Source organism: Ambystoma mexicanum, chromosome 10 (assembly GCF_040938575.1).
Source record: "Ambystoma mexicanum isolate Mex_15411 chromosome 10, UKY_AmexF1_1, whole genome shotgun sequence".
Classification (NCBI taxonomy): Eukaryota; Metazoa; Chordata; class Amphibia; order Caudata; family Ambystomatidae; genus Ambystoma; species Ambystoma mexicanum.
The window spans coordinates 928,471,876-928,497,838 of NC_090932.1; the positions used below are offsets into that span (position 1 = coordinate 928,471,876).

At 45.7% G+C, this 25,963-nt stretch overlaps 1 protein-coding gene across 1 annotated transcript in view; it reads right to left on the reverse strand.

Moving 5' to 3' along the window:
• PIK3CA (phosphatidylinositol-4,5-bisphosphate 3-kinase catalytic subunit alpha) overlaps nt 1-25,963 on the reverse strand; it is a 1,010,697-nt gene that overhangs the window by 427,523 nt on the left and 557,211 nt on the right. The window contains exons 12-13 of the mRNA XM_069618695.1: nt 11,851-11,954; nt 11,043-11,214 (exon numbers count right to left, since the gene is read on the reverse strand). Of these exons, the coding sequence (XP_069474796.1) occupies nt 11,043-11,214; nt 11,851-11,954 (276 nt within the window). The remainder of the gene's footprint in view (nt 1-11,042; nt 11,215-11,850; nt 11,955-25,963) is intronic.

Here is a 25,963-nt window from a genome sequence, read left to right on the forward strand (position 1 = left end):
CATGCATGTTGATTTAAGGAAAGGGTCTTGATGCAGAAGCCAGAGTTGACCACTGGAAGATTCATTCTGCAGAAGAAAAGACACCTGCAGCCACCTCCAGTGACCATTGCAGTTCGAGCCCTCTCTTCTGTGTCACAGGGAAGATCCAGACTGGACGACTTCCTCCCTTGGACTGATGATCCTAACCAGTCTCGAGACCAGCTACAGTTTGAGCCATCCCATGACGAGCTGCGGCATTCCAGGCCGGCAATATCCAAATACCCTCGCCTCCGGCTACAAACTTGTGAGCATCTGTCCGAGCCAACAGAGAATCCATCCCGATCGTAGAAGTCCTTTCAGCTAAGTCGTGGGCCAAGAGAAAGAAGTAAGATAACGAAAAAAATATGCCAGTTGACAACTATCACTGCTACAAAGCCTGTGTTGAGCCTCCACAACCTGGTGCCGTGAAGATAGTACTGTCTCACTCCTGGGTACTTACTGTTAGGCAGAAACCTGTGCAGTTCCCTTTGGGAACACTGCAAAAGATTTAGGATTACAGGTGTTAGCAGTAAACCCACTTGGTAGCAGTCTGTACCACCCAGATTTACCTGGTAGCTGTGGCTGAGCAGTCAGACTTCCCTCAAGAAGAGTTAGGCAGTATGCAAAGTATACACAATAGGCACTCAGACACAATAGCACAAGCAAACACTGACCAGAGCTTTGGTATCAAAGTATATCATTATTTATTTAAAAACACACTGTTTGAAACACTCCAGCACTCTTATTGTAAAACACTCTAAACACAGTTACTATTATAATATATACAACCCTTATTCCTTATCAGACAAGTCTTAGTTAACACCAGTTATTTCCAGACAGAGGTGAGCGCTTAACTATAGATGGCACTCCAATAAGTTCATGAAGAAGGGAGGGAAAAAGACAGAATATGTGAAGATACAACACTCTAAGATTTAGGAACACTTTTAGCAAGGCAGAAGAGCAAAAGTCATTTGTGAGCCAAAGTCCATAGGCTGGGCCCACTCTTAGAGAGAGCAGAGCACAAATGCGCCCAAGATCACACAAGTTACACTAGGCTTTGAAAGTCTCGCAGAGAGTTTGAACAGAGTTTAGAGAGGCTCAGAAAAGTTTAGCCAGGGTGTCCCAGGCTAACCCAGGTTCTAAAGCCGGGGGCTAAATCTACCCCGTACAGTCGCTGGCAAGGGAAGCCAGGCGGAACACGGTACCTTAAGTGGGAAGGATCCTCCAGCGGTGGCAGTTGTTCCTGGCAGCGGGTGCAAGCCTTTGCGTCGTCCAGGGGAAGAGAAGATCTCGACTTGGAGGAAAGATGAAGGTCGTTGCACTGCCAGGGAAGAAACCAGCCGCAGAGTTTTCCGGTTAAAGGTATTACCCTTTATTTCGCGGTCATGGTAAAACGTGGTATTCCGGTTGCCGGGGTGCTTGGCACAGGCAACGCGGCCACGAGATGCGTCGGGAAGGCGAAAAGACGGTGAAACTGGTTATCCCCACCAGTTAAAGGAAGAAGACTCTCCGGTGGGAGATCTCCTCCGTCGTTGGGAAAAGTGGTGAGACGGTCCAGCAGGGCTCCACCGGTGGTGTCGTTGTGGCAGGTCGGCTCAGCTTCTCCCTCGTCGGATTCTTAGGTCCTGTGGCGACTTCTGAAGTTCCAGTCCCCAAAGCCCTGCTTTTATGCAGAAAACCCCCATTCACTCAGCCTAGCTGTCACTCAAACATGCTTGCCAATCAGGACGGAGTGCAACTTGAGTTGCCTAGGCAACTCAGTCCAGGGTGCCTAAATCCCCCTCCACCCCTCCTAAGTACACCAGACAGAGTGGCACCACTTTGGAGGGCTTCTGTGGAGAAGCCCGCCAAAAAAGTGGAACAAAGGGCTCGACTTGGGTTGGAGTCACAGAAGAGAACACAAACGCCATTTTAGAACCGAGTTTTGGCAAAAAATACCAACCGGAGAATTAATAATAAATAAATAAACCGGCGGTATGTTCGAGGCTATCGTAATTAAATAAAGATAGTAGCCTCGAACAATGGGAAAATCCCATAGAGAAATATTCGCGGTTGAATATAAAAAGTAGTATCCACTGCCACCAGCCAAAACTCGATCAGGGGGGACGGAGACGTGCCCCCTCGACTAACAGAACCCGGGGCAATCGAATTGCCCCGGCCAGTACGTCCACAATATGATGGTTTGTACTGGTTCTGTTCAGAATTCAAGACTAGTAAAGTCAATGGTGACTTTAAATGTCCTGGGAGACAGTAGTCAGTCCCAGGGTATGTAGTCTATACTGGGGGGTCACCGACACCCCTGTGTTACTGCACTGAGGGTGCTGTGGAACACACATCACAAAAACACATGAAGCCCTATGGAGTAAAATACCCCATAGCCCATTAAACACATAGAGTCAAAGGAACACTCAAATCATGTCCAAGAGTGAGGGTAAAAGAGTATCACTCTTGGCAGGAGAAAACAATAAACACCAAAAATCCAGCAAAGCTGCTGGGAGACTCACACTAGGTTAGGAAATAAAGCCTAAACAGAGAATTCTCCCTAACACTTACCTAGGCTGTTGTGTTGCTGTTCACTCCTGTTAGGAAGAATTCTCATAACTGTGCTAATTTCTCTCTACCTTAGAGACCCCCAGCTCTTTCGCTAAACCTTTGGGCTTTGCATTTTCAATGTGTTTTGTGTGTTTTACGCTTGTGTTCTTTGATTATGGAGTTTGGGAAAACTCCATAGGCATCATCTTTTCATGTGTGTTACACAGCACCCTCCGTGCAGTGACACAGGGATGCTTTTAGACTTCCCAAAGGTTTAAATACCTTCTCTGGGATAAACTGTTTCCCTAAGAATGTAAAGTGAAATTGACTTTACTAGTCTTTCCAAATTCCTAGACCCAGTACACACCATCTTACAATGGAGTGCTAGAGGGGTTACAATATCCCCTGTGTCTAAATACTCATAGTAGTCAAATGGTACACTTTCCTATTGAAAAGGCTGGTGGCAGCGGTTTTACAACGAACTACCATGATTTTCCCCGACCGCGAACACCGGTAGCTAAAATCACGGGAGCCATGTTTTTTAAGATGACACCTTAAACCCCTTTGTTTAAACAGGTCCCAGTCTTCTTTTTTTGCTGTTTCTTTTTGGAAAGGTCCTTCTAATGTTTGTTTCTGCACGCCAAACCAGGTTTGGTCCCTTGGTTCGTATGCTTTTGGTGGGCTTCAGGACTGAAGACTGCCTCTATTGTCCGAGTGTCTGGGGTGGGCAGGAAGTGAGGGAGGTGCCCGAAACTCCCTGTGCTTGGTCTCCTAGGAGACCCAAATGCACTCTGGCGTGATTGGCTAGCTGACTGTCCAGCAAGGACAGCCACCCTGCTGGGTGAGTGACAGCTAGGCTCGAATGCAACTGTTTAAAAGGCAAGTCTCTGGGACTGGAGAGCAGAGTTGACCACTGGAATGAAAGAATCAAAGAAGAGCTGTAAGAGAACGGCTGCTGCAACTCCTGCACCGTTGGTTTGCCCGGTGAAGCCCTGCTGCAGGTCCGAATTGCCAAGTTAATCTCTAGAGAGAAGCCCCTTCAAGGACGACTTCTTCCTTTGAGTTGGTGAGACCAATCAACTCGTAAGCCACCTGCATACCATTCTCAAGGCTGGTTAGGATTAACCAGGGAGAGGGATACCAGCTTGTGCGTTCGAATCTACAGCTACTGGAACTGAAGTGACTCCATCTTGTTTGCTTTTTCGATGATCCCGTGCAGGAGTCTCCCGACGTCCTCCCTCTTGTCCCCACAACTGAGGCTCAGGAACAGTGAGATCTGCAAGACCTGCCAGGAACCAACGTCTTCAGCTGCATTTTGTTCTTCACGCTAAGGTACTGTGCCAACCTGATTGAAAGAATGACACTCTCGCGGTGAAACTTACAGACCTAATCAGCTTGTGACCCAACATGATTCTTTTTCGCCTAAACTACTTCTGAGAACTTTTGCAAAGACTTTACCGTTTTATACCAGAACTGCTCTTTCCTATCCAGAACACTAGCCCATTGACTTTGGCCTGGCCTATTGACTTGAATTGAACTCCTCTGGTGAACTGAAACTATTTGCACTGTCTAACAAGTATATGTGATCTATTTTACTTACCTTGTCCCTTTTGCTCACTTCCAAGTAACTGAACTGCCACTTGGCTCCCATTTCAGGGGACCTCAAACTGTCAAAATCTTGGAATATTGTATTGAAGTGTATTGGTGTATAATATTAAGTTGTCTCCTTCTAGTGAAATATTTTCTACATGATTGTGTAATAAATTAATACGCGTTTTACCAAGAAACCAAGAAACCTTGAGTAGAAGTGTCTACTTGAACCACTGTGATTGAAAGTCCTCTGTGTAATTACTTGTACTGCTCACTTTCACTCTTGAGATAAGCCTGGCTGCTCAAATCGCTACCAAAAACTGTGTGGTACAGACTTATACCAAAGGTTGCTTTGGCTAACACTTGTAGTCCTAATTGTGTGTAGTGTTCCTAGAGGGTACTGCATGCAATTCTGCCTAACAGCTCCTTCTCGGCTTTTTGAGTTCTGTTGGGTGGACAACCCAACTGTATTCTCCCAGGCCGTAGGGCATCTGCCCTAGAGGCAGAAAACCTTCTGGTGGCCTACCTAGTCCCCTGAACCCCTTTGAATCCAATTCCATTACCTACTTGTTATGAAAAGCATTCTGAGAATTGACATCTTTGACAGTGTCTGCCTTCCTTCATTCTGCCACCCAAGGGTCTGCCAGTGCCCCCCTCTGACTTGACTTAAGACTCATTCCCCAGATGGGGTTGAACTTCTAAAGTTAAGGCCTACACAAAGTTATTAACCTATCAGTAATGCTATATAAGTAAATGTTGGTTGGTGAATGATTTGCTAACCTGAAACTACTCTTATAGTTGACGGTTTTCTCATCTAAAGGTCTACTATTGAATTGAGTATTGCAACAACTAATATCTAACTAGAAAGTTACAGGAGAAGTGAGAAAAGGAATACTATGTGTCCCCTCAGTCTCTGTTGTATCACAATACGAACAATTCTTAGGAGAAAATATAATCCAAGCTCACATCTTAAAACAATGGTTGGGATGAATGCAGGTGGAGGAAACAAACAACGCCATGTTACTATCTAACCCTGTTGAAAGAACACCCTGTCCCTACACAGGGGTGCCTATCCCTAGGCGGCGTGTGCTGCAACGCCTATCTAATACGGGATAGGATGAGAGAAAAACTCTCCCTCCAATAACCAAATGTATAGGTGTCCCAACCTGCATTGGTACTAGTTTGACAAAATAAACAACTTTTTCTAAAACAGAGCAACCAACAAAAAACAACACACAACTCCTATGTTTCCTGGTGCGACAGGGCTGGTTATTAGATCACTGTCAGACACAGCTGAGGTAGCTTGCAGTAGCATTTAAAAAAACATGGGATTTTCTGTCCGTATTTTATTCACCCTAAGGGAATTTAATTAGATCTCATGTGGAGTGGTGGATGTTAACATCTAAAAAGGGGCAAAAGATATGGTACATCGATGCCCGTTTTTATAGAACACTATAAAAGGCTCACAGCATGCGAGTAAAAGACTGATGTATTTCTTGTGGGATATCACCCCTCGTTATTGGGAATATCTGAGAGTGGTCATGGGACCGCCGATGACCAATGGGGCCGGCCGGTTTCGACGCAGTAGGGGAATTCAAACCTTCTTCAGGACCGTCTAGTCAGTTATGCAGTAAGTCTGTCTTTCAACCAGGCCCAGGTGTAGGGGCACGAGATGGATGGGCTGCTCCATCTCCTGCAAGGGAGACAAAAAACACATGCAACAGAGCAGGGTGTAAATAAACCCAGTTGCTATCTCCAAATGTAACTGCTGAGTATGTTCATCTCCAGAGAGCGGGGGAGGGAATTTATAAATGCAAAGAGTCAATGGGGGGGGGCATACCAGTTATGCATGGTGACTAACTGTGTAGCAAAGCGCAATATCAAACACTCCTGGTGGGGGGGGGTGTAGGTTGGGGTTGGTGTGGGTTAGGGGGGTGTGCTGATGGAGTGAAGCGGGGGGGAGTGCAGGCTGGAGAGGTTGATCTGCAGACTCACCTTAGTTTCAAGTGCCAGGAAGAGAGAGACCCCACCTGTGTTGCTTTGATCTGGGAAGCCTGTCAGGCAGGTGAAAAAGCCTGTATGTGTGTCTTGTTCTGAAAAAAGAAAGAACAAGGCAAAAAGTCCCTTAGCGGGCTGTTAGTCAGTGCTGTGGAGATGAGGACTAATGCACACGTGTTCCATGGCGGCACAGCATATGTGCAACTATGCACATATGGAGGTTCATAATCTAGCGGCTTACCTGCTTCGGAGGTGAAGCGAGCTTCACCTCCGAAGCAGGCTCAGCCACTTTGAGGGTAAAGACCTCAAAGTGGCTGAGGAAGTAGTAGCCGCTGCTGTGGCTGATCTAGCACTTTTCCCTTTTCCACCACAAAAGGGCTTTCTCTGTTGGCCTCTCTGACTGGCCTGCCCCCTCCATTTTCCCAAAAGAGGAGTAGAAGCGAAAGGGGTGACTCTTCCAGGAAGATGAGCCTGCGTAAGAGTGTTGTTGAGGCTGTTTTATAGCAGCGCTAAGTGATTTTGCTGCCGCTTTTGAGGTCTGCAGCTTCTCCAAGCTCTCGTCCGCCTTGCTGCCAAACAACTTCAACTCCTCAAAGGGCATATTAAGTAATCTAGACTGCACATCAGGTGCAAAGTCAGATTTCCTTAGCCATGCAAACCTGCATAGGACCGTGCTAGATGCCATGGACCTGCTTACACTATCTGCAGTGTCCAGTCCCGACTGAGGGCATTCCTCCATAGCCTCTTTACCATCTTTTACTATAGCCAGGAAACCACCCCATTCCTCACCTTCCGGGAAGCGTTCAGCCACTGATGTCATGCAGTCCCACAGGGTATATGTAAATCTTGCTAAAGTGCAAATGACAGTCGATTTAAGGGCCATGCTGCCCGAAGTAAAGACTTTCCGGGCCCAAGCATCAACTTTCCGATCATCCCTGTCTGGTGGTATTGATGGGTAAGCTGATTGCCTAGTGGAGGTTGCAGCTTGAACCACTAGACTTTTAGGGGAGGGATGTTTAGATATTCCAGATCTGATAATTATGGCACACATTTTTTGTTTACTGCTGAAATGGAATCAGGAGTATTCCAATTAACCATTACCCTCTTCTGAAGTGCTTTATGGAATAGAAGAACAGGATCTTTTAGAGGACCTTCACTCAAGATTTCTGTCATGTCATCCTGGTCGAAATCTGGGGAAGCTGTCTTCCAACCCATAAAATCAATGACCCTTCCCATAAGATTACTATAACTAGGATCAGCATGATCTGTGGGGTCTGGTCTTTCATAATCCACTTCAGGTGAAGTGTCTAGGCCACTGGCATTTTGGAGACAGTCATGAAGATCTGTTATTTTGGAATTTGGGTCCACTATCTCTTCAGGGACCTCCCTGGTTCTAAACCTAACTCCATCTGACGTGACATCCTCTTCAGAGGAGTGTTCCTCAAAAATGGATGACATGGATCTGAAAAATGCCTGTCTAGGTTGAGGATGGAAAACTTTTTCAGGTAAAGAGGGTGGTATCGACTTAGGCATGGGTAATGCCGTCGACTTGGGTATCAGGATTAATGAATGCCTTGATGAAGGCGTCGATAAAGAAGACGCTGGCTTTGATGTTTTCAAAGGCCTCTTCGATACTGTCGAAGAAGGCTTCGATACAGTTAAAGGTATCAACGCCATTTTCATCGGCGGCTTCGACGCAGTAGTCGACGACTGTGTCGAGTCGAGTTTCGGCTTCGACGCCGATTGCACTACCACCGATTTATGCACCAGAGGTTTTGACTTACTATGAGGTGTCGGGGAACTTTCCCTTGATGACACTCTCGACTCTTTTTCGGCTCTCGCGCGTTTAGATTTTGATTTCCCTCTGTCACTTTTAGAGTGGGTAGAGGCATGATACCACACGGCAACTTCGAGGGGGTCTGGGCCACTTTCTCGAATATTTTAAGCATCAAAGCCCTAAAGGCCTCCCATTGTTCTGGGGAATCGTGTTTAGATGGATAATTTACTCTGCTCTCAGAAGAGGAAGACCACCTGTAATGTCACTTTGACTTTTTCGTCAAAAACTAGGAAGATTTCCCCGAGCGACTCTGATCTTGACCTCCTCGACTCATGTCGAGACTTTCGACTAGATTCATCCGAATCTTTTTGTCTTTTGGAAGACTTCTAGGATTCCTCCCCTACTGCCAGCTTATCTCTTCCTTCCCTCAGAGCCTTATTGGACATGGCCTGGCAGGAACCGCACTCGTCAACCCGATGGTCTGGGCTGAGGGCCCAGAGGCAATTCCGATGGGGGTCGGTTATTGACATTTTCCTACAACACTTCTGAATTTTTTTTAACCCTGTCTTGGGTGTGTTGTGAGTAGATGACGAGGACATCGAAGAAAAATCTGATGCGCCGTTCGTAACAGGAAGCAATTGCGTCGGAAAAACGGAACTGAGGTAACAGGCGCTGCTCGAGCCCTTTATACAGCGAATGACGTCGACGCTGGCTCTTGAGGGACGACGACTTTGCGGCCTCGAACACAGCGCCCTCTGATGACATTTTTTTCCTAAGCAGCAGAGCTGGGATACGGATATCATAAGATGAGGACTACGTGGGAGGACACAATCCATTCGAAAATCCCATGGTTATTTAAATGCTCATGCAAGCTACCTCAGCTGTGTCTGGCAGTGATCTATGTTTCCTGGTGCGACAGGGCTGGTTATTAGGAGTTGTGTGTTTTTTTGTTGGTTCCTCTATTTTAGAAACGTTTATTTAATCAAACTAGTACCAATGCAGGTTGGGGCACCCATATATTTGGTTATTGGAGGGGAAGTTTTTCTCCCATCCTAACCCTATTAGAAAGCGTTGCACCACACGCTGCCTAGGGATAGGCACCCCTGTGTAGGGACAGGGTGTTCTTCCAACAGGGTTAGATAGTAACACGCCCTTGTTTGTTTCCTCCCCCTGCATTCATCCCAATCATTGTTTTAAGATGTGAGCTTGGATTATATTTTCTCCTAAGAATCGTTCGTATTGTGATACAACACTATTGATAGAACGGTCATGGAATGAAAGAACTTCTATTCTTACTTTTGAATTACCCTGATCTTTCTCCTCAGTCTCCACATAATGTGCGGTGGGCTGATATCACAAAAGAAAAGCATAGGTAGGATACAAAGTATCCCCTTATCCTGGTATCATCATGTTAGCACATGAAAATAAAAGAAAAGCAAAGAGGCAAGCTCCTGGAGATTTCAGCAGCAGTGCACATAAGGGGCTGTGGGCTGCAACAGTAAAATACAGATGCCACAAAAACATGGAGGAAAGCAGACTTTATCAAAGATAACCAAAAAGGGCTCCCAGCCTCAGAAAAAGAATGAGTGAGGAAAAAGGTTCCCACTCAGTTAGGAGAGTCAAACAAAAATCCAATAGTCCACCAAAAAGTGCTGGGGGACTCACCAAGTGGGGAGAATTACACACAAGATGATAATTCGACATAAAAGGACTAAGAGGTTTACTTTGAAATGCATACTAAGAAATGGGCCACGGCTATCTCAGGGTTTACAATTAGACAGGTTGGGCTAACTGCTGTGCCTAGCACCTTCCATCACCCAACTGATTATGCGTGTAGTTGTATATTTACAGAGTGTCAAGCAATGTGCAACCCCCAGCTGCCAACAAAAAGGTATATTTACTGCTAATGACTGTCCTTCCTGCACAGTTGCCCACAGATTTCCCACCCCACAGACTACCAGCCCTGAAGGAACTCTAATCTTAACCTGTCACAAAGATTGTATTTATTTCATCTGAAGCACAGATAATCAGAATCAAAGTTGGCAGTGCACAGCAAACACTGTAGATCCTGGCAGAGGGATCGCAGAGGGGGTGGGGAGGGCGCGGGAGGTGGCTGGCAGAAGATGTCTGGGATACTGATGTATATTGTAAAGTTCCTTGATGTGAGTAGGGGACACAGCTCAGCTGGGGAGGGGGAAAAGAGTGGTCAGATTCTAGGGGAGAAGGGGCAGAGGCCGCGCAAGGAAGCACCAAGCTTGATCATATAGTACTTAGCGCGTACCATGGGTGCACATGGCGCTGCCAGGAGCGAGCAAGGTGTGGCTGATGTTTGATCACTGATTCCATGAAATATTTCTATAGATACACAAATTAAGAAAAGGTCACATTAGCCACGGTTAAAGATACACAAGTATACACACATTTTCTAGGAAAACAGATTTGCATAAAAAAGGGCAACTTTAAATGCTTCCCAAACAACTTCGCATGACTCATCAATATATAAATATATGAAGGACACAAAGTACAGCAAAGTGCAACAAAAAGGTGAGCGGTTTGGCAGGTAAAAGCTATGAGAAGAGATTACATCACACAACATGTTCAGCCTGGAGGTAAGAAGATGTAAAAGAAACCGGTCAAAGGTGCTTTTGAATTCAAATGGGGCTTGGCAAGCGAGAAAACACAACATGACGAGACTCAGTAGGTCCTGGAAGACCAGACTCGCATGAACATAACTCAGTACTAATTTTAGAGGGCAATTGAGAAATCTCTATTCTTTAGGGTGATTTATAAAATAAGTGTCATATTTGGAAAAAACAAGCTTTTCAATTGACAGGTGGTACTTGCTGCGTCACTGGGGGAATTGGCAAATTTAGTTTTGAACGCTCACCTTTCTTAAACTTGATTAAAAAAATCTGCCAACATGTTGTTCTCTTCACAGTGTCAAACCTCAACTTGTAAATTCTTCACATAAGCTTTGCCCTCCTAAGCTAGGTGAGGAGGGTGGGTGGGGGGGTTGATAGTCCAAACTGGCCACAGGGTCAGAGAAAAGGATAAATGGACCAGGACCTTCCTGTTATTATGATAGTAGTTTGGCCAGATGCATTCATGTTTCATTATACATATATACCTTTTGCGTTTCATCCTTCTTCTCCTGTTTGAGAATGTCTGTGAGGTTGATCAGTTTCTCCATTGCTTCCACCTGCCTGCTCAAGTGCTTTAGGTACATCCCACATGCTCGGCAATAGGACTCCAAAAGTAAGCCGAACCTCTGGCTGACAGTTTTATTGTGCATTTCTGATCTACAGTAGCAGAACAAATGATTTCAATGCAATTCTGTCACATGACATTTTCCAATAAAAAGCAGTTCTAGAGCAAATAAATCTACAGTGGGCATAGACATTCTTATTGATATTTTAACTACTGTATGAAACACAATTAACTTAAAACAAAGTGAAGGCATGGAATCATGAACCAAATAAGTCACACTAAACCATGATTAGTCTGATGAAATGCAAGCTATGCTTTCAAGAAATGTCTCAAACTGTCAAACATATTTGCAGTGTGACATTTGTGTTCAATAAGAAGGGAACAGTTTGATTTGTATGCATTAACAACAAACAAAACCACTTGTTCAAATGCATTATTGCTTTCATTGTTGGAACAAAAACACCAAGAAATGTAATTAGTAAAAATAAACATAAAACAATGCAGTGGCATGTTAGAACACTGCACATAAAACCTGCTAAAAACACCAGCAGGTGTCATTTGAATCTATGACTGTGTAGACTCAATCTGTAACCAGGCGCAGGTTGATAAAATGAGCAACTTTTAATATTTTAAGAAGCATCCCTAAATAATAATAATGTAATGTTTGCTATGTAAGTAGTCATTATCAATATTATGAAAAAGTGAATGGAACTGCAACCACAACTTACTTTAAGTGCCAGAAGAAAAAATGACCAATCCTTTGGTTCGTTAGTGCCTTCTTGAGTAAAAACTGAACCAGTAAATTGTCCAAATACTGTTCGTATTTCAGGACCTGTCGAAGAAAAAAAAAAAAGACAGCGAGTTACTCTCAAGCACTTTTAAATCTTCAGTGGAAACTAAGTTCAAATGGTAGAGCGGTATTTATTTAAAAAAAAACATTTTTTTAAAAACAATTATTTCATTTATAATGTGCACTAAGTCTGTGGGCATCAAGGCGCTGTTACAACCAGCTACACATACAGAAAATGGAGATAGCACTGCTTGGCCAACTCTGGAATCCCTATTTGATGCAGTAGAACTCTGTGAAGGTGTGCGTAGACCTCCACGTAGCAGCCCTGCAGATGTCCAGCAGGGGCACACCAGCCAGGAATGCCACCGCAACAATCGTTCTGGTGGAGTGGGCTCTCGGACGCCCGGGCAGCCATTGGTTCGCCAACCGATGACGGTGCATGATGCAGCTGGAGAACCACCTTGAGATGGAAGCCTTCGACAGGGCCATCCCATGGTTAACAGGAGCAAAGATCATGAACAGTTGAGACGTCTTCCGAAAACTCTTTGTGCATGTCACATAGAACATAAGGGATCAAGCAAGGTCCAGCAACGCGTACCTTGCCAATGCTCTGGCCTTGGCAAGGACCTCCCTAAAGTCTTCTGGCAACGCGTACCCTTTAAACTCTAGGGCTGCAGGAGCCAAGGCCTCAGGTTCAGCTATCCTGGGTCGTGATGCAGGATTATGTCTCCTTCTCTGGTGAGAAGATCCGGGACTACTAGCAGTTTGACCAGAGGCGACGCCGACAGGCTGAGAAGGTCCGGGTACCAAATCTGCCTTGGCCACGTTTGGGCGATGCGGCATCGGCACAGTAAGTGTGTTGATGACTGATGGGTTAAAGGGGATACACGATTGTGTAAGACCCTGTGAGACTGGGGGATCACTGGGGCATTTTTGCCACATCCTTTATTGACTTTGCATGTTTTACTGGTATATTTGGGCAAAGGCAAGTTTATGTGTGCCATTCCCTGGCTAGACTGGCATTTTGGTGCAGTCTAGCCATTGCTTATTGTGGCATGACATTTATTACTCTGAATCTTTAAAAAAGCAAGCATGATAATTAGTGTTACCTCGCTAGACTGATGTTTTGGCGTAGCAGCCTGTATATTCTTCACAGTAGCAGGACTTTTTTTGTGTTTAATTGTGGTTAGACAATTTTTACAAATGCAGTGACAGCAGTGTCGTGATTTTTGCTCCGTGATTAGTCTTCTATGTTTTCTTCCTGTAGAACTGAGGCTATAGCCTTTCCATCTAGGTCCAAGCTCTGGAGGAATTTGCTAATGCTATGGTCAAGGATGTAGTCTCCGCTCATCATCCAATTCCACCAGTCTTCTTCGTTAGTGTAAGATGTTTGAGTCCGTGTGGTCGGAGGTAGGCGGATCTGAGTATTGCTGTTCCATGGCAAAGTAAGAGAAGGTGTCGCACTGTCTTGATGTTCTTTGTGGACGTACAGTGGCGACAGATGTTATGCTTAGATTGTTTCCGGAAGAATAGGATTTAGTTTGTCTTTAGAACGTTTAGACGGGCTCGTAAGAAAGTTGTTCAGAGTGATTTGTCTGGGAACTTACTTTCTAACCTCGTCCACCTTTTGCGTGTCGAGTGTAAGGTGGGCTGAGGATGTGTTCTCACTTGCTTTTTCTTGCGTTACGATCCAATCCCAGATTTTCAATTTCTCTTCAACTTTGTCAGGGATTCATTCAAGATCCCATAGCGAGCATCCGATTTTTTTTACACTTGGTCACGTTGGCTTTTAAACCAACCAGTCATCATCCTGTTTTTCCCATTCGTCATTTCTTAATGGATGTTGTCAAGAATTATTGATCAAGGTTTTCTCAGTATTTTCCCCAGAAAAAGTATGCTGTTCCTCTCGACCACAGACTTCATTGATGACAGGCACAATTCCCGTCTAATTACTGCCATGGGAGTCGAGGTTGGAAGTTTTAGTACGTTTCGCCAAAATAGGCCTTCGAGTTTTACCCACAGTGTGGGCGGGAGTTGTGGCATCGCCTATGCGCCGTATGTTATTGCTGGTGTTGCTTTCGTTTTGAAGAAGTTTATTACTGGTAAGAGTGAACATTTGCCAAACTTTCTTTCTAAAGTCGAGGCTTGGGCTGCTAGTGTGTTTTTGTCCATGCAAAAAGATGCTCCTGCATGGTAAATTCGATTCTACTTTGGGAGATTTTGACTCTCAGATAGGTGAAGCTTTCCAACATTGCCAATTCCTCCGAGTTTATGAACCAGTGTGACTTTCTTGTTGCTTTTTTGATTTATCGATGATCATGATCTTGGTTTTGTTTGTGTTAAGGTCAAGATCATTTTACTTTAGGTAGGCTGAAAGAATGTCTAGTTGGCGCTTAAGGCCAATAGCCGTTTGGTCCAAAAGAATGATGTCGCCCGCTTAGAGGAGTCTTGTGACCTTGGCCTCCCCTATTGTTGGGGGAAAGGAACGGGTATCGTTTTCAGTGCCCACGATGTTGGCCATGTAAGCTTTGTACAGCGCTGGGGCCAAAGGGCAACCTTGCTTGACCCCTGTGGCTGTCTTTATTGGATTTGCCAGCTGGCCTGCTGCGTTTAGTCGCACTCTCATTATCGCTATACAATGCTTTAATTGGTTCCATGATGCAAAGTGGGCATCTCGATTTTTCTAGTTTATCCCAAAGTTTTTTTCTGTTCACGCGGTCGAATGCCTGGGCCAGGTCTATGGGGATGGTCTTCCATCACTCTCGCCTTTAGGATGCTGATCAGCATAATGTTGATAGAAGTGCTGAGGTTCTTTTCAAAGCACGATTGGTACGGATCTGCTGTTTTTGCCTCCTTCTGCCAATCCTGGAAATCGTCCAAAATCAGGGCCCCAAATAGCTTACCTATAACATCAAGTAAAGCTATTGGTCTGTAGTTTTTTGGGTCGTTCTTTGGTCACTTTCTGTAAATTGGGACAATATTGGCCGTTTTCCATGATCCAGGGATGTTTCTTGTGGCGAGGCATCTGTTGAAGATCTCTGTGATTAGTGCTGCCCAACCAACGGGGTTCCTCTTTTAGGTGAATGTTGGAGATTCCGTCAGGACCCGGGGCTCGAGTTTTTCAGCAGATTTATCTTTTACAAAATGAGTGTTTTGTTTTATGTTATAGTCCAGTCACATGGGGCATGGCTTGCCGCTTCAGGTTCACTGGGAGATTGCTGTTTGAACAGGTTAGTGTAGTACGACAGCCACTTTTCCTCGCTGATACCATTTTGAATGGCTGTGTCTGTTGATGATGTACTTTTGATTATGGACCAAAAGTCTTTGGAGTTTCTGCTACAGACTGCTTGAAGCATTGTCTACGTGTCGTGCTGGTATAATTTCCATGACTTTTTATTAAATGAGCATCTATGATGAATCAAGCAAGATGAGTATTCTTAGGGCTCTAGACTGGCTTGCTTTGGAACCAGTTTGGAAAGGTTTTTCCTGTCACTTTTAATGGCCAAACCAACGGGAGTATGTATTTACATAGGAGTACTGGCAAACAATGGCAGAGTCCGTTTTGTGAGCAGTGCCAGTAATGATACTATAGAAAAACGTCTTAAAGCGAACATAAGTATGGCCTTATATGGGAATACTAGCATATGTTGGTGAAGCCTGCATGGAAATGTATGGGCACAGCCAGCAAACAAATGTTTTTTATACTAGCATATATTGCAGGGACTGACTGGTTAATGGATTGGGAAATACCCTGTGCAATTTTGGTGACTTGCATCCATTGAACTTTTTTCATGATTTACCCTACATCCTACAAAACAGATTTTTGGCCTGCTACCCACATTGTTGGCCTTTTACCCATATTTTCCCAGAAAGTGTGCACCATTTTAACCCATTATTCAAAACATTTACTCTGGGGGAGGAATAGTCTACCAGGCCCCCCCAACCCATTTTCGTTAGTTTGGGCTCGCTCGCTATGCTCAATCGCAATCACATACACGTCATAGAGTCACCTGCTAATATTGCGGACCTGCACTACGGAGGGTATCTCATGTCGCAATTGAAATGCAAAACAAAGGATATGAATATACGCCTCTTAGGAATGAAAATACAATATTGTGTTAATGATAACATCCCTGGCATCAAATTAACAACAGGATGAATGAAAGCAGGCACTTTGATTTCATATTTTGCCACCACCCTTTGGTATTTGTTCTGCTGAAGTTGGTATAACATTATCTTCAAGGAGGGAGTGCCGGCCCTACTGAGGTAAATTACGCTTTTGTTCACGAAATAGAGACATGCTCAAAACCAGTACAAGGGTCCTTGCCTGACATCAGCATATAGCTGTTGGCGGAGGCTGGAGCTAGCGCCACCTACACCATGCCATTATGAGCTTGATTCACAATGGCTGCACCCATTGAAACACACTTTGTGAATCCAGCCCTATGTGTGTCATGACAAATATGACACCTGCATATTTAATTTTGTAAAATCCAGAGACGCGGTACAATGTGTCAAGATCTTAGCAGCTGTAGCATTCAGAGCCACACCACTGTGGCTCAGTTATTGGGGAAAGGACGTTCCTGCTTCAAGGAGGAAGTGGCAAGCAAGATCGACTAGCTCTACCACTGTGGAGAGAGGTGAAATTTGCCCTAAACATATCGCCAGGACTTCTAATGGTAACCTATATGGAGCATTCTACAACCTTTGCCTCTCCAGATGTTTTGCACAACAACTCCCATGATTACCAACTATTGACTAGGATGGCTGGGGCTCATAGGAATTGTAGTCCAAAACACAAACCTCCATGCTTTGCTTGCACTGCCAGTCACACTGATAAAATCTTGGTGCCTTTCTTAAAGGTTCCATACTTGCAGCTGGAATGGCCACTGAGAATTTGTTCTGTCCACGTCACATTGTTGCTTAATCACAGGCCTTGGCCTTTCTCACTTTAAAACAGATCATCATGCAGGGCATTTTAAATCCTAGGAACAAGAATAAGGATACAACTAAGAAAAAATCAATAATGAAACACAAGCACTAACATTAGCAGGTTGCACTGACAAAAATGAACATGAACCAGGTTGGAATAAAAAGTCTGTTTAAATGCAACGTGTATATCATACAGGCACCTTGGATAATAATAGTGGAGGGGTGCCTCAGTACGGCCCCTCAGAAAACTGTTGCTTCACATATGTATGCATTTATTAAGGTATTTGCAAAACAAACCTAGCTGAGCAGCAACTGTACATAGGGGACACGCCCAGGGAATTTAACATGTATCGATTATTCATTAAGAACCCGCTTTCATTTTAACAAACATGTGGCCATAAATAATTTTATGGCATCAACCATTCTGGCCAACTTGCAAAACACTCCAGTAAATGTGTGCAATGCTTTGTTAGTTACAAAACATTACTAATATACCATTTATTGTTGCCGTGAGTGGGTGGCATATTTGGTTTGTGGGTGATGTGTTTGTAGTATGGAGAGTTCTAGTAGGGTTTGTGGGGGGAGAAGGGAGTGATCCTCAAGGCATATGGTTAAATCATCATCACATGTCTTTTGAGTAAACTGAAACCCTGAATGTGGTGGTTGATATTTTTATCCCTCTTTCAATTGTAGATCAATCTGTTGCATCCACATGACCAGAGCCAAGAATTGGTACTTCATGCTGCACTTTGGCATTAGAAGTACACACTTCTCTTTGCCCATGGGCATTGGTTTGGTAAGTTAGGTCAGTAAATCAAAGAGCCATGTTTATTGTACTTTTCTGAAGGTCTGGTGTTCCTCTATTGTGCCTGTTCCATTGGGGAGGGAGTTCCAGATGTTCCTTGAGATGTTTGAAAAGGCTGATTCGCCATATTTATTTTGAAATATTGTTTGTGGCCCAAGACATATGTCATTGCTAGACCTCAGGGTTCTTCTTTGTCTTTAGATGGAGATTTATTATGTAGGAATTCTGCTCCTTGGTGATGAAGTGCTATTATAGCAAAGTGTTTTGAAATGTGTCCTTTTCTGGACTGGTAGCCAGTGCAGTGATCTTAGTGCTGGTGTGATGTGTTCTCTATTGCTGGATGTGAAGAGTCTTGATTCTGCTTTCTGGATCCGTTGCAGTTTTTTGATAAGGTAGTCAGGCATTCCAAAATAAAAACTGTTGACATTGTCCGTTTTTGGCATAACTTCAGAGATGATGTCATGCGTTCTGTTTGCGAAGTTGATAAATGTTAATATCTGCTTGATAGTATATAGGTGGCAGGAGTGTTACTTTACTACTGTGTTATCTTAAGGTTCCAGTTTTAGTATGTTGAAGCACGCCTCCCCCATGCTCCTCGGTTTGTGGAATCTGCTGGCAAACTTCTGGCATTTGGAGTTCGCCGCTGTCGCAAACAGATCGATCTGGGGACTGCCCCACTTCATGAAGATGCGTTCCTGCTGAAGTTCGTGGCCGGAGCGTAACTCCCTGCTGAGAGAGTCAGCGATGGGGTTCTTGACTCCAGCCAGGTGAAAGGGGACGAGGAACATTGCTTGTCCGACAGCCCAGTGACACGTCCTGTGCCTCTTTGGAGAGTGCTGGCGATCGAGTGCGAGTGCCCCCATGTTAGGGAGAATTCTCAGAATTTTACCAATTCCCTTCTAACTTAGAGACCCCCAGCTCTTTTTGCTGGACTTTAAAAATTCATTCAAAAAAAGTCTTAATGTCATTTATAATCTGTGGTTCTTTTGACTTTGGAGTCTGACAAACTCCATAGGCATCATCTTTACATTGTGACACACAGCACCTTCAGTGCAGTGGCACAGGGAAGTCTCTTAGATTTCCCAAAGATTTAAATACCTTCTCTGGGATAAACTACTGTTTCCCGGAGCAGTAAAGTGAAATTGACTTTACTTACATTTTGTAACTTTCTAGACCCAGCACACACTATCTTAGCATAGGGTGCTGGAGGGGTTACTTAGTATCCCCTTTGTCTAGTCTCTCATGTAACATTGTTATGTTACCCTTTTTACAATTAATGGCTGGTGGCAGTGGTTTACTTTTTTATTACCATTGTCTGTTTTTACCGCGGGCTGCCTTCGCAGCCACAGTAGAGCACCCATGGGTGCCCATTTTGTCAAAATGGCCCTGGTCTTCTTTTTTCACCTTATCTTGTCAGAAAGGTCCTTCTTGAGATTTCCTCTGCCGCCAAACCAGGTTTGGTCACTTTGTTCATTTTGTCTTTGGTGGGATTCACGAGTGAAGCCCGCCTCTGGCTCCAGTATGTCTGGCAGGGGCAGGAAGTGAGGGAAGTGCCCGGAATTTCCAGTGATTAATCCCCTAGGTTACGAATGCACCCAAAGGTGATTGGCTGGCTGACTGTCGGACAAGGACAGCTGCCCTGCTGTGTGATGGACAGCTAGGCTGGAATGAATGGGAGAAACCTGCATAAAAGGCAAAGCTTTTTGGCTTGGAAGGCAGAGTCGACCACTGGACCAAGGAATCCGACGAAGAACTTGGAAGAGACGCCTGCTGCAACTCCTGGACCGTTGGTTTACCCGGTAAAGCCCTGCTGCTGTGCTGAGGCTCTGAAATCGCCTCGACTAGAGAAGCCCTGCAAAGAAGACTTCTTCCTTTGAGTTGGTTGGACTAATCAACTCTGAAGTAAGCCCGTTCGGACATCCTCTCGAAGCTAGTTCTATTTCCACTGCTGCTGGAACCGAAGTGCCAGGGAGAGGATCATCAGATTGTGTGCGTTGCTTTTAAGATGGACCCGAGTGCCAGGAAGATCCTCCGGACTTGCCTGGAGCAGGACTGCAAGCCTGAGCCACTTCAAAGTGCTGGACCCCAGGAGCAAGGAAATACTGAAGTGGTATCAGAGAACCTCAGTGTTGCTATTTGCTGTCAGACGCGAGGAGCTGAAACACTGAAGAACCGCTGAATTGAAGTTTGCCCATTTCTGCCGCTGACCTTCCCATTGCAGAGCAGGAGTCCCCAGACGTCCTCCCTCTTGTCCTCACGACTGAGGCTCAGGAACATCAGGATCTGCAGAGCTGTACAGGAACAGAAGCCAGCTGGAACCATTTCTTCTAACCAGAGGTACTGTAAAGTCTAAGAGAACTTACCTCTTGCTGTGTAGCCTTACTTGCTCACAGTTGAGACCTGTCTTGGTTAATTTGCAGTTTCTAAGCTTTGTCCCTCACAATCCTCCCAGCTTGTGGCCCTTCAAGTGTTCTATTTTTCAACAAACATTTCATTAAAAAACTTTGTGAAATACTTTTTTCCTACCTGCAAAGAAGATCTTCAGCTCTCCTAGACATTGTGCAATTAACATTGGCTGTCCTGGGTCCCTTAGAGATTCCTCTTTACCCCTGACTTTGTGCTTTGGCCTTTCCCCCAGAAAATGGTCAATTTACTCTGCACCCAGGAAGGTGTTAAAAGTACTTACCTGTTTATGAATTATTTGTTAACCTTTGTTTTATTCCTCTATTCTATCTTTTACACCAAACTCAATATTGCTCTAAATGTACTAATGATAAATCAATGTCCACAGTGTTCTAGCTATTTAAGTCACCTGAGGGTGTAGGAAGGGTCTGTGTGCCATCCCCAATGCGTATCATCTAATTTAGAGAAACTGTGTTTTGAAGTGTATTTTAAGTGTTACATATATTGCTCCCTTCTGAAGAAGGCTGTTAGGGAGAACTTTCAGTTTAATGCTAAATTCCTCCCACCTTAGAGAACCCCAGCTCTTTTGCTCAACTTTGAACTTATACATTCTATGCGTTTTCTGTGTGGGTTTCATTTTGGTTGCGGAGTCTGACAAACAAAGTCTGACTATCAAATATGATAGGCATCATATTTTACATTGTGTCACACAGTACCTTCAGTGCAGTGACACAGGGAAACCTTTCAGATTTCCCAAATGTTTAAATACCTTCTCTTGGCTAAACTACTGTTTCCCAGAGCAGTAAAGTGAAATTGACTTTACTTACATTTGTAACTTTCTAGACCCAACTCACACTATCTTACAATAGGATGATAGAGGGGTTACTTAGTACCTCCCCTTTGTCTAGCTTTTCATGTAACATTTTTATGTTACCATTTCCTCACTGAATGACTGGTGGCAGTGGTTTACTTTTTACTACCATTATGGGATTTTACCGCAGGCTACGTCCGCAGCCACGGTAAAGCACCCATGAGTGAAATTTTTGGCAAAATGGGCTGGTGGTCTTTTTTCGCCATTTCTTTGTGGAAAGGTCCTTCTTGAGATTTACTCTGCGCGCCAAACTAGGTTTGGTCCCTTTTCATTTTGTTTTTGGCGGGCTTCACGAGTGAAACCGCCTCTGGCTCCAAGGTTTCTGGCGGGGGCACGAAGCGAGGGCGGCACCCAAAACTCCCTGTGATTAGTCTCCTGTGACACAGGAATGCGCTCTTAGGTGATTGGCCGACTGGCTGTCTGGCAAGGACATCCACCCTCCTGGGTGACTGACAGCTAGGCTCGAATGAATGGGAGCAAGCTGCATAAAAGGCGAGGTTTTTTGGTTTGGAAGGCAGAGTCGACCACTGGACGAAGGAATCCAAATAAGAACTTGAAGACGCCGGCTGCTACTCCTGGACCGTTGGTTTGCCCGGTGAAGCCCTGCTGCTGTGCTGAAACTCCAAATCCGTATCGACGGAGAAGCTGCGCAAGGACGACTTCTCCCTTTGAGTTGTTGGGACCAATCAACTCCAAAGTAAGCCACCTGGACATCCTCTCAAAACTGGTCGAGTATCCACTACAGTCGCTGCTGGAACCGGATAGCCAGGGAGAGGAAAACCAGTTTGTGTGCAATGCTTTTAAGCTGGCCAAGAGCTACAGGACGATCCTCCGGACACCCACGAAGCAGGATGACCAAGCCTAAGCCCCCTCAACAGAGTGCGGGACCCCAGACGCAAGGAAAGCCCATCTCGAAAGCCAGGAACCACAGTGTTGCTATTTGCAGCAGACGCAAGGAGCTGAAACACTGCACAGTCACTGGTTTGAAGTTTGCCGTTGCGAGCGGTGACCGTCCCATTGCAGTGCAGGAGTCCCCAGAAATCCTCCCTCTTGTCCCCACGACTGAGGCCCAGGAACAGTGAGATCTCCAGAGCTGCACAGGAACAGAAGTCATTTACTGCACTTTTTCTTCAACCTAAAGGTACTGTAAAGTCTAAGAGAACTTACCTCTTGTTGTGTAGCCACTTGTTCTCGTTGGAGACTTGCTTAGTTGCATGTGTAGAGTTGCTGTCAGCTTCTTTACGTCAGAAGCCTAATCAGCTTTTGTCCCTACTTTGATTTTCTTCTATTCTACCAAGACTTCTTAAACATTTGAAAATACTTTCTACTTATCTGCAAGAGGTGCTTCAGTTCCCCTTAACTTTTGCCAACTTATTGGTCGGCTTAGGCTCCCTGAATGACTTCTCTCTTCCGCTAATGTGTTTTGCCTTCCTTTCAGGAAAGGGTTAACTGACTTTGCATTTGGGGTTTGTATTGAAAGTACTTACCTAATGAATACTTGTTTTATTCTGAACTCTTCTACTACTTCTAAGAATATTATAAAAGCAACAGTGATATATTAATGTCAACAGCACCCTAGCTATTGAAGTCACCTGAGGGTGTAGGTAGTGCCTGTGTGCCATCCCAAATGGGTATTTGCTGATTTAAATAACTAAGAGTGTGTATTTTTGAAGTATATTTGTGTGGTGTTTTATATTGCTTCCTTCTGAAGAAGGCTTATTCTAACTGACTGATAAATTAATAATTGTTTTATCAAGAAACCTTGTGTGCAAGAGTTTATTTGAATACTTGTCACTGTGAATCTCTATGTAACTTCCCTACAGCGCACAATGACTACTCTTGAGAGAAGCCTGGCTGCTCCACACGCTACAAACCTGTGTAGTGCAACCAAAGGTTGGGTTTCTATTGCCAGGAGGTCAGGGTTGTTGTAGTGCATCCAAAGGGTATTGCATAAAATCTTGCTAACAAAGGCTTATACAAATGACTGTGAAATAAATTAATTGTTTTATCAAGAAACCTTGAGTGTTTATTTGAATAACTGCTATTGTGAAGCGGTGTCACAACATTACTGCTCACATCGACCCCTCTTGAGACAAGCCTGGCAGCTCAGTCACACTACCAACCTGTGTAGGTCAGACTTATACCAAATGTTGGGTCCCTATTGCCAGGAGGTCAGGGTTATTGTAGTGCACCCAAAGGGTATTGCATACCATGTTGCTTAACACCACCTGCTGCTTCATGTAGAACATTGTGGTGGTGTTGTCCGTGAAGATCCTCACCATCTTGCCCTTCAGAGACAGAAGGAATAACTTCAGGGCCCAGAACAATGCTCGCAGCTCCAGGATATTGATGTTAAGATCCTTCTCCTAAGTCTGCCACAGGCCTCTGGCGTGCAGACGTCTAGTGTGCGCTCCCCAGCCTTCCAGGGAAGCGTCCATAGTGACCGTCACCTGGTATGGGGGGCGTTGAAACCCTGTGCCCCGGAGTGGACACCCCACCCCTGTATCGCCCAACGGAACACCTCGTCGAGCGGGATCTTGTCAGCGAAGCTTCCGGACACCTGAATCCAGCGAGCATCCAGGAACTCCTGAAGACGTTGCATCCGTAACCTGCAAAGTTGGATAAGATAAATGCAAGAAAATGACATGCCGAGAAGTGACTTGATGGCCTGCATCGTGGTGGTCTTCAGTGAAAACAGCTGTTGCACTTTCCCCAGAGTAGCCGCTACCCTCTCCTGCGAGAGTGACGCTAGGCAGGAGACTGTATTGTGTCTGGCTGCTAGGAATAGCACGTTTTGCGATGTTGTTAAGCAGCACTTCGGATAATGGATGGAGAATTCCAGGTCCATCAACATCTGGACGGTCGGTCGTCTCCGTGTGTCCGACGGCCTACTCTCGTGAACAGGCCCGAATGAGCCAGTCGTCCAGGTACGGGTACACGTGTATCCCCCTGCAGATGCAGATGGGTCACCACCAGTGCCAGGCACTTCGTGAACACCCTGGGGGCTGATTTTGGGCCAAAGGGGGAAGGCCTTGAACTGGTAGTTCTGTCCCTGCACTACAAAGCGTAGTAAGTAGATGTCCTCCAGGTCCAGTGACGTCAAGAAGTCTCATACCACAGCTCCCTGTTGTACCTGGCCAGGATCGCCAGTGTATTGACTGTCTTGATGGTTGACGCGGCAGTGTCCTTCCCATGGTGTCCAACTTCTTCCCCTCACTATCCAGGGGTCGCCGACACCACAGAGTCTGGCGATGACACGGATGTGGAGGCTGAAACGGGGGTGTCGAATGGCGCTTGCTCTCAGCCGGAGGCTAATCAGGGGCAGCAGGAAACGGCCTGCAGCGTCCTTTTCTGGATTTCTGACACCCTCGGTTGAGCTGACGTGATCGGAACACTAGGCCCCACACCGTCGTCGCCATCGTTGTCCACATCCACATCCTCGTGGACCGTGTGTAGGGATTCCAGGTCCACGTCGTCTGTGGACGAAACTTCCATGGGCTGGGGCACGGCCTGGGGCTGGCTTGGGAGTTCCGTAACCCCCCCCTCCTTTTTAGCACCTTCATAGGTCAGAGCCGGGCTCAGAGCCAGCATCCTCTTCTCGGGCGTGCCAGCAGGCATTGCTACAGTCACAGTTGAGGCTTCCCGCCTCAGAGGCAGGGACATCTTGGGCACTGTGGGAGTTAGCTTCACAGGGTCAGCCCCTTTCGCCTTTGAGAGCAGCCGCCACCAGCTCAATCGTCGACGAAGACATCTCCTGAGCCGCCTGGGCCTTCTTGGCCAGGTCGGCCGCCTTTTCCTCTGTCCTTGGCTTCTCAGGATTCTCCCACAGCTTAGCCGGGTTAGACGATTTCCTTTTCGAGAAGCAGCTTGATCGCTGGCTGTTGATGGAGACGGATAATGATTTTGATTGCGCCCTGTCCATCGCGGGGACCCTGATGGAACTGGACTTGCGGTGCTTGGCCACGGATGGGGCGCCCTCAAAGGACTTAGAAGCCTGATCCTTGGAACAGCCGGTCCTGGGTGAGGCATGACCCTGCTTGGGGCACGGGGCAGAGGGGTTGCCATTTAGCCACTCCACCAGTCTACTGTGTCAATCCTTCATCTTTTTCTTGGAGAAGCCGAGGCAGTTCTCACACTCTCCTTCCTTGTGGTCAGGGTGAAGACAGTAGAGGCACTGAAGGGGTTTGTCCTCTACAAACACGCTCCGTAGCCCACATCTGGTGCAGGGCCTGAAAAAGGGATCTTCCTTCCTTCCCTCTCCTCCGTCCGTCCGGCATTCAAATCATTACAGTCCTTTTTGGGTTTTGCTAACTTTTACAGACGGTTTGTTCATTCTTTTTTCCGCCATTGCTTCTCCTTTGACCTCTCTCTTTCATTGGACTCCGGCTGCCCAACAGGCATTCGATACCCTCAAATGCGCTTTTACGACTGCTCCGGTGTTGCAGCACCCCAATACTCTACAACTGTTCGTGGTCGAGGCTGACGCCTCGGGTGTTGCTGTTGGCGCAGTCCTTTCTTAGATGTGCCCCGAGACCGGAAACTGACCAACGCTGCGAGGAATTACACCATCATGGAGCGTGAGCTGCTGGTCATTAAAGCTGCCTTTGTGAAATGGTGGCACCATCTGCAGGGGGCACAGCATACTATCAAAGTGTACACTGATCATTGCAACCTGTTGGCACTTAAGACATTGAAATGCTTGTCTTCTCGTCAAGCTTGTTGGCATTCTTTTTTTCCCCCCTTTTGATTTTATTATCACCTACCATCCAGCCACCCAATATTCCAAAGTGGATGCTCTCTCTCGCATTGGGGACCCTTGTTCCATGTCTACTGAAAACCAACAATACCTGCTGCCTCAACGGGTGGCCTGTGGCTGCACTGCTGAGCTTAATGCACTGCAGAGCTTAATGCCCACATCATCAATGGACTCCCTTATACTCAAGGGAAGATCTATATCCCTACTGAACAGTCTAGGAGGGGTGCGCTCCAGTGGTGTCATAATTTACTGGTTGCGGTACATCCAGGCAAGAAGAAGAAAAC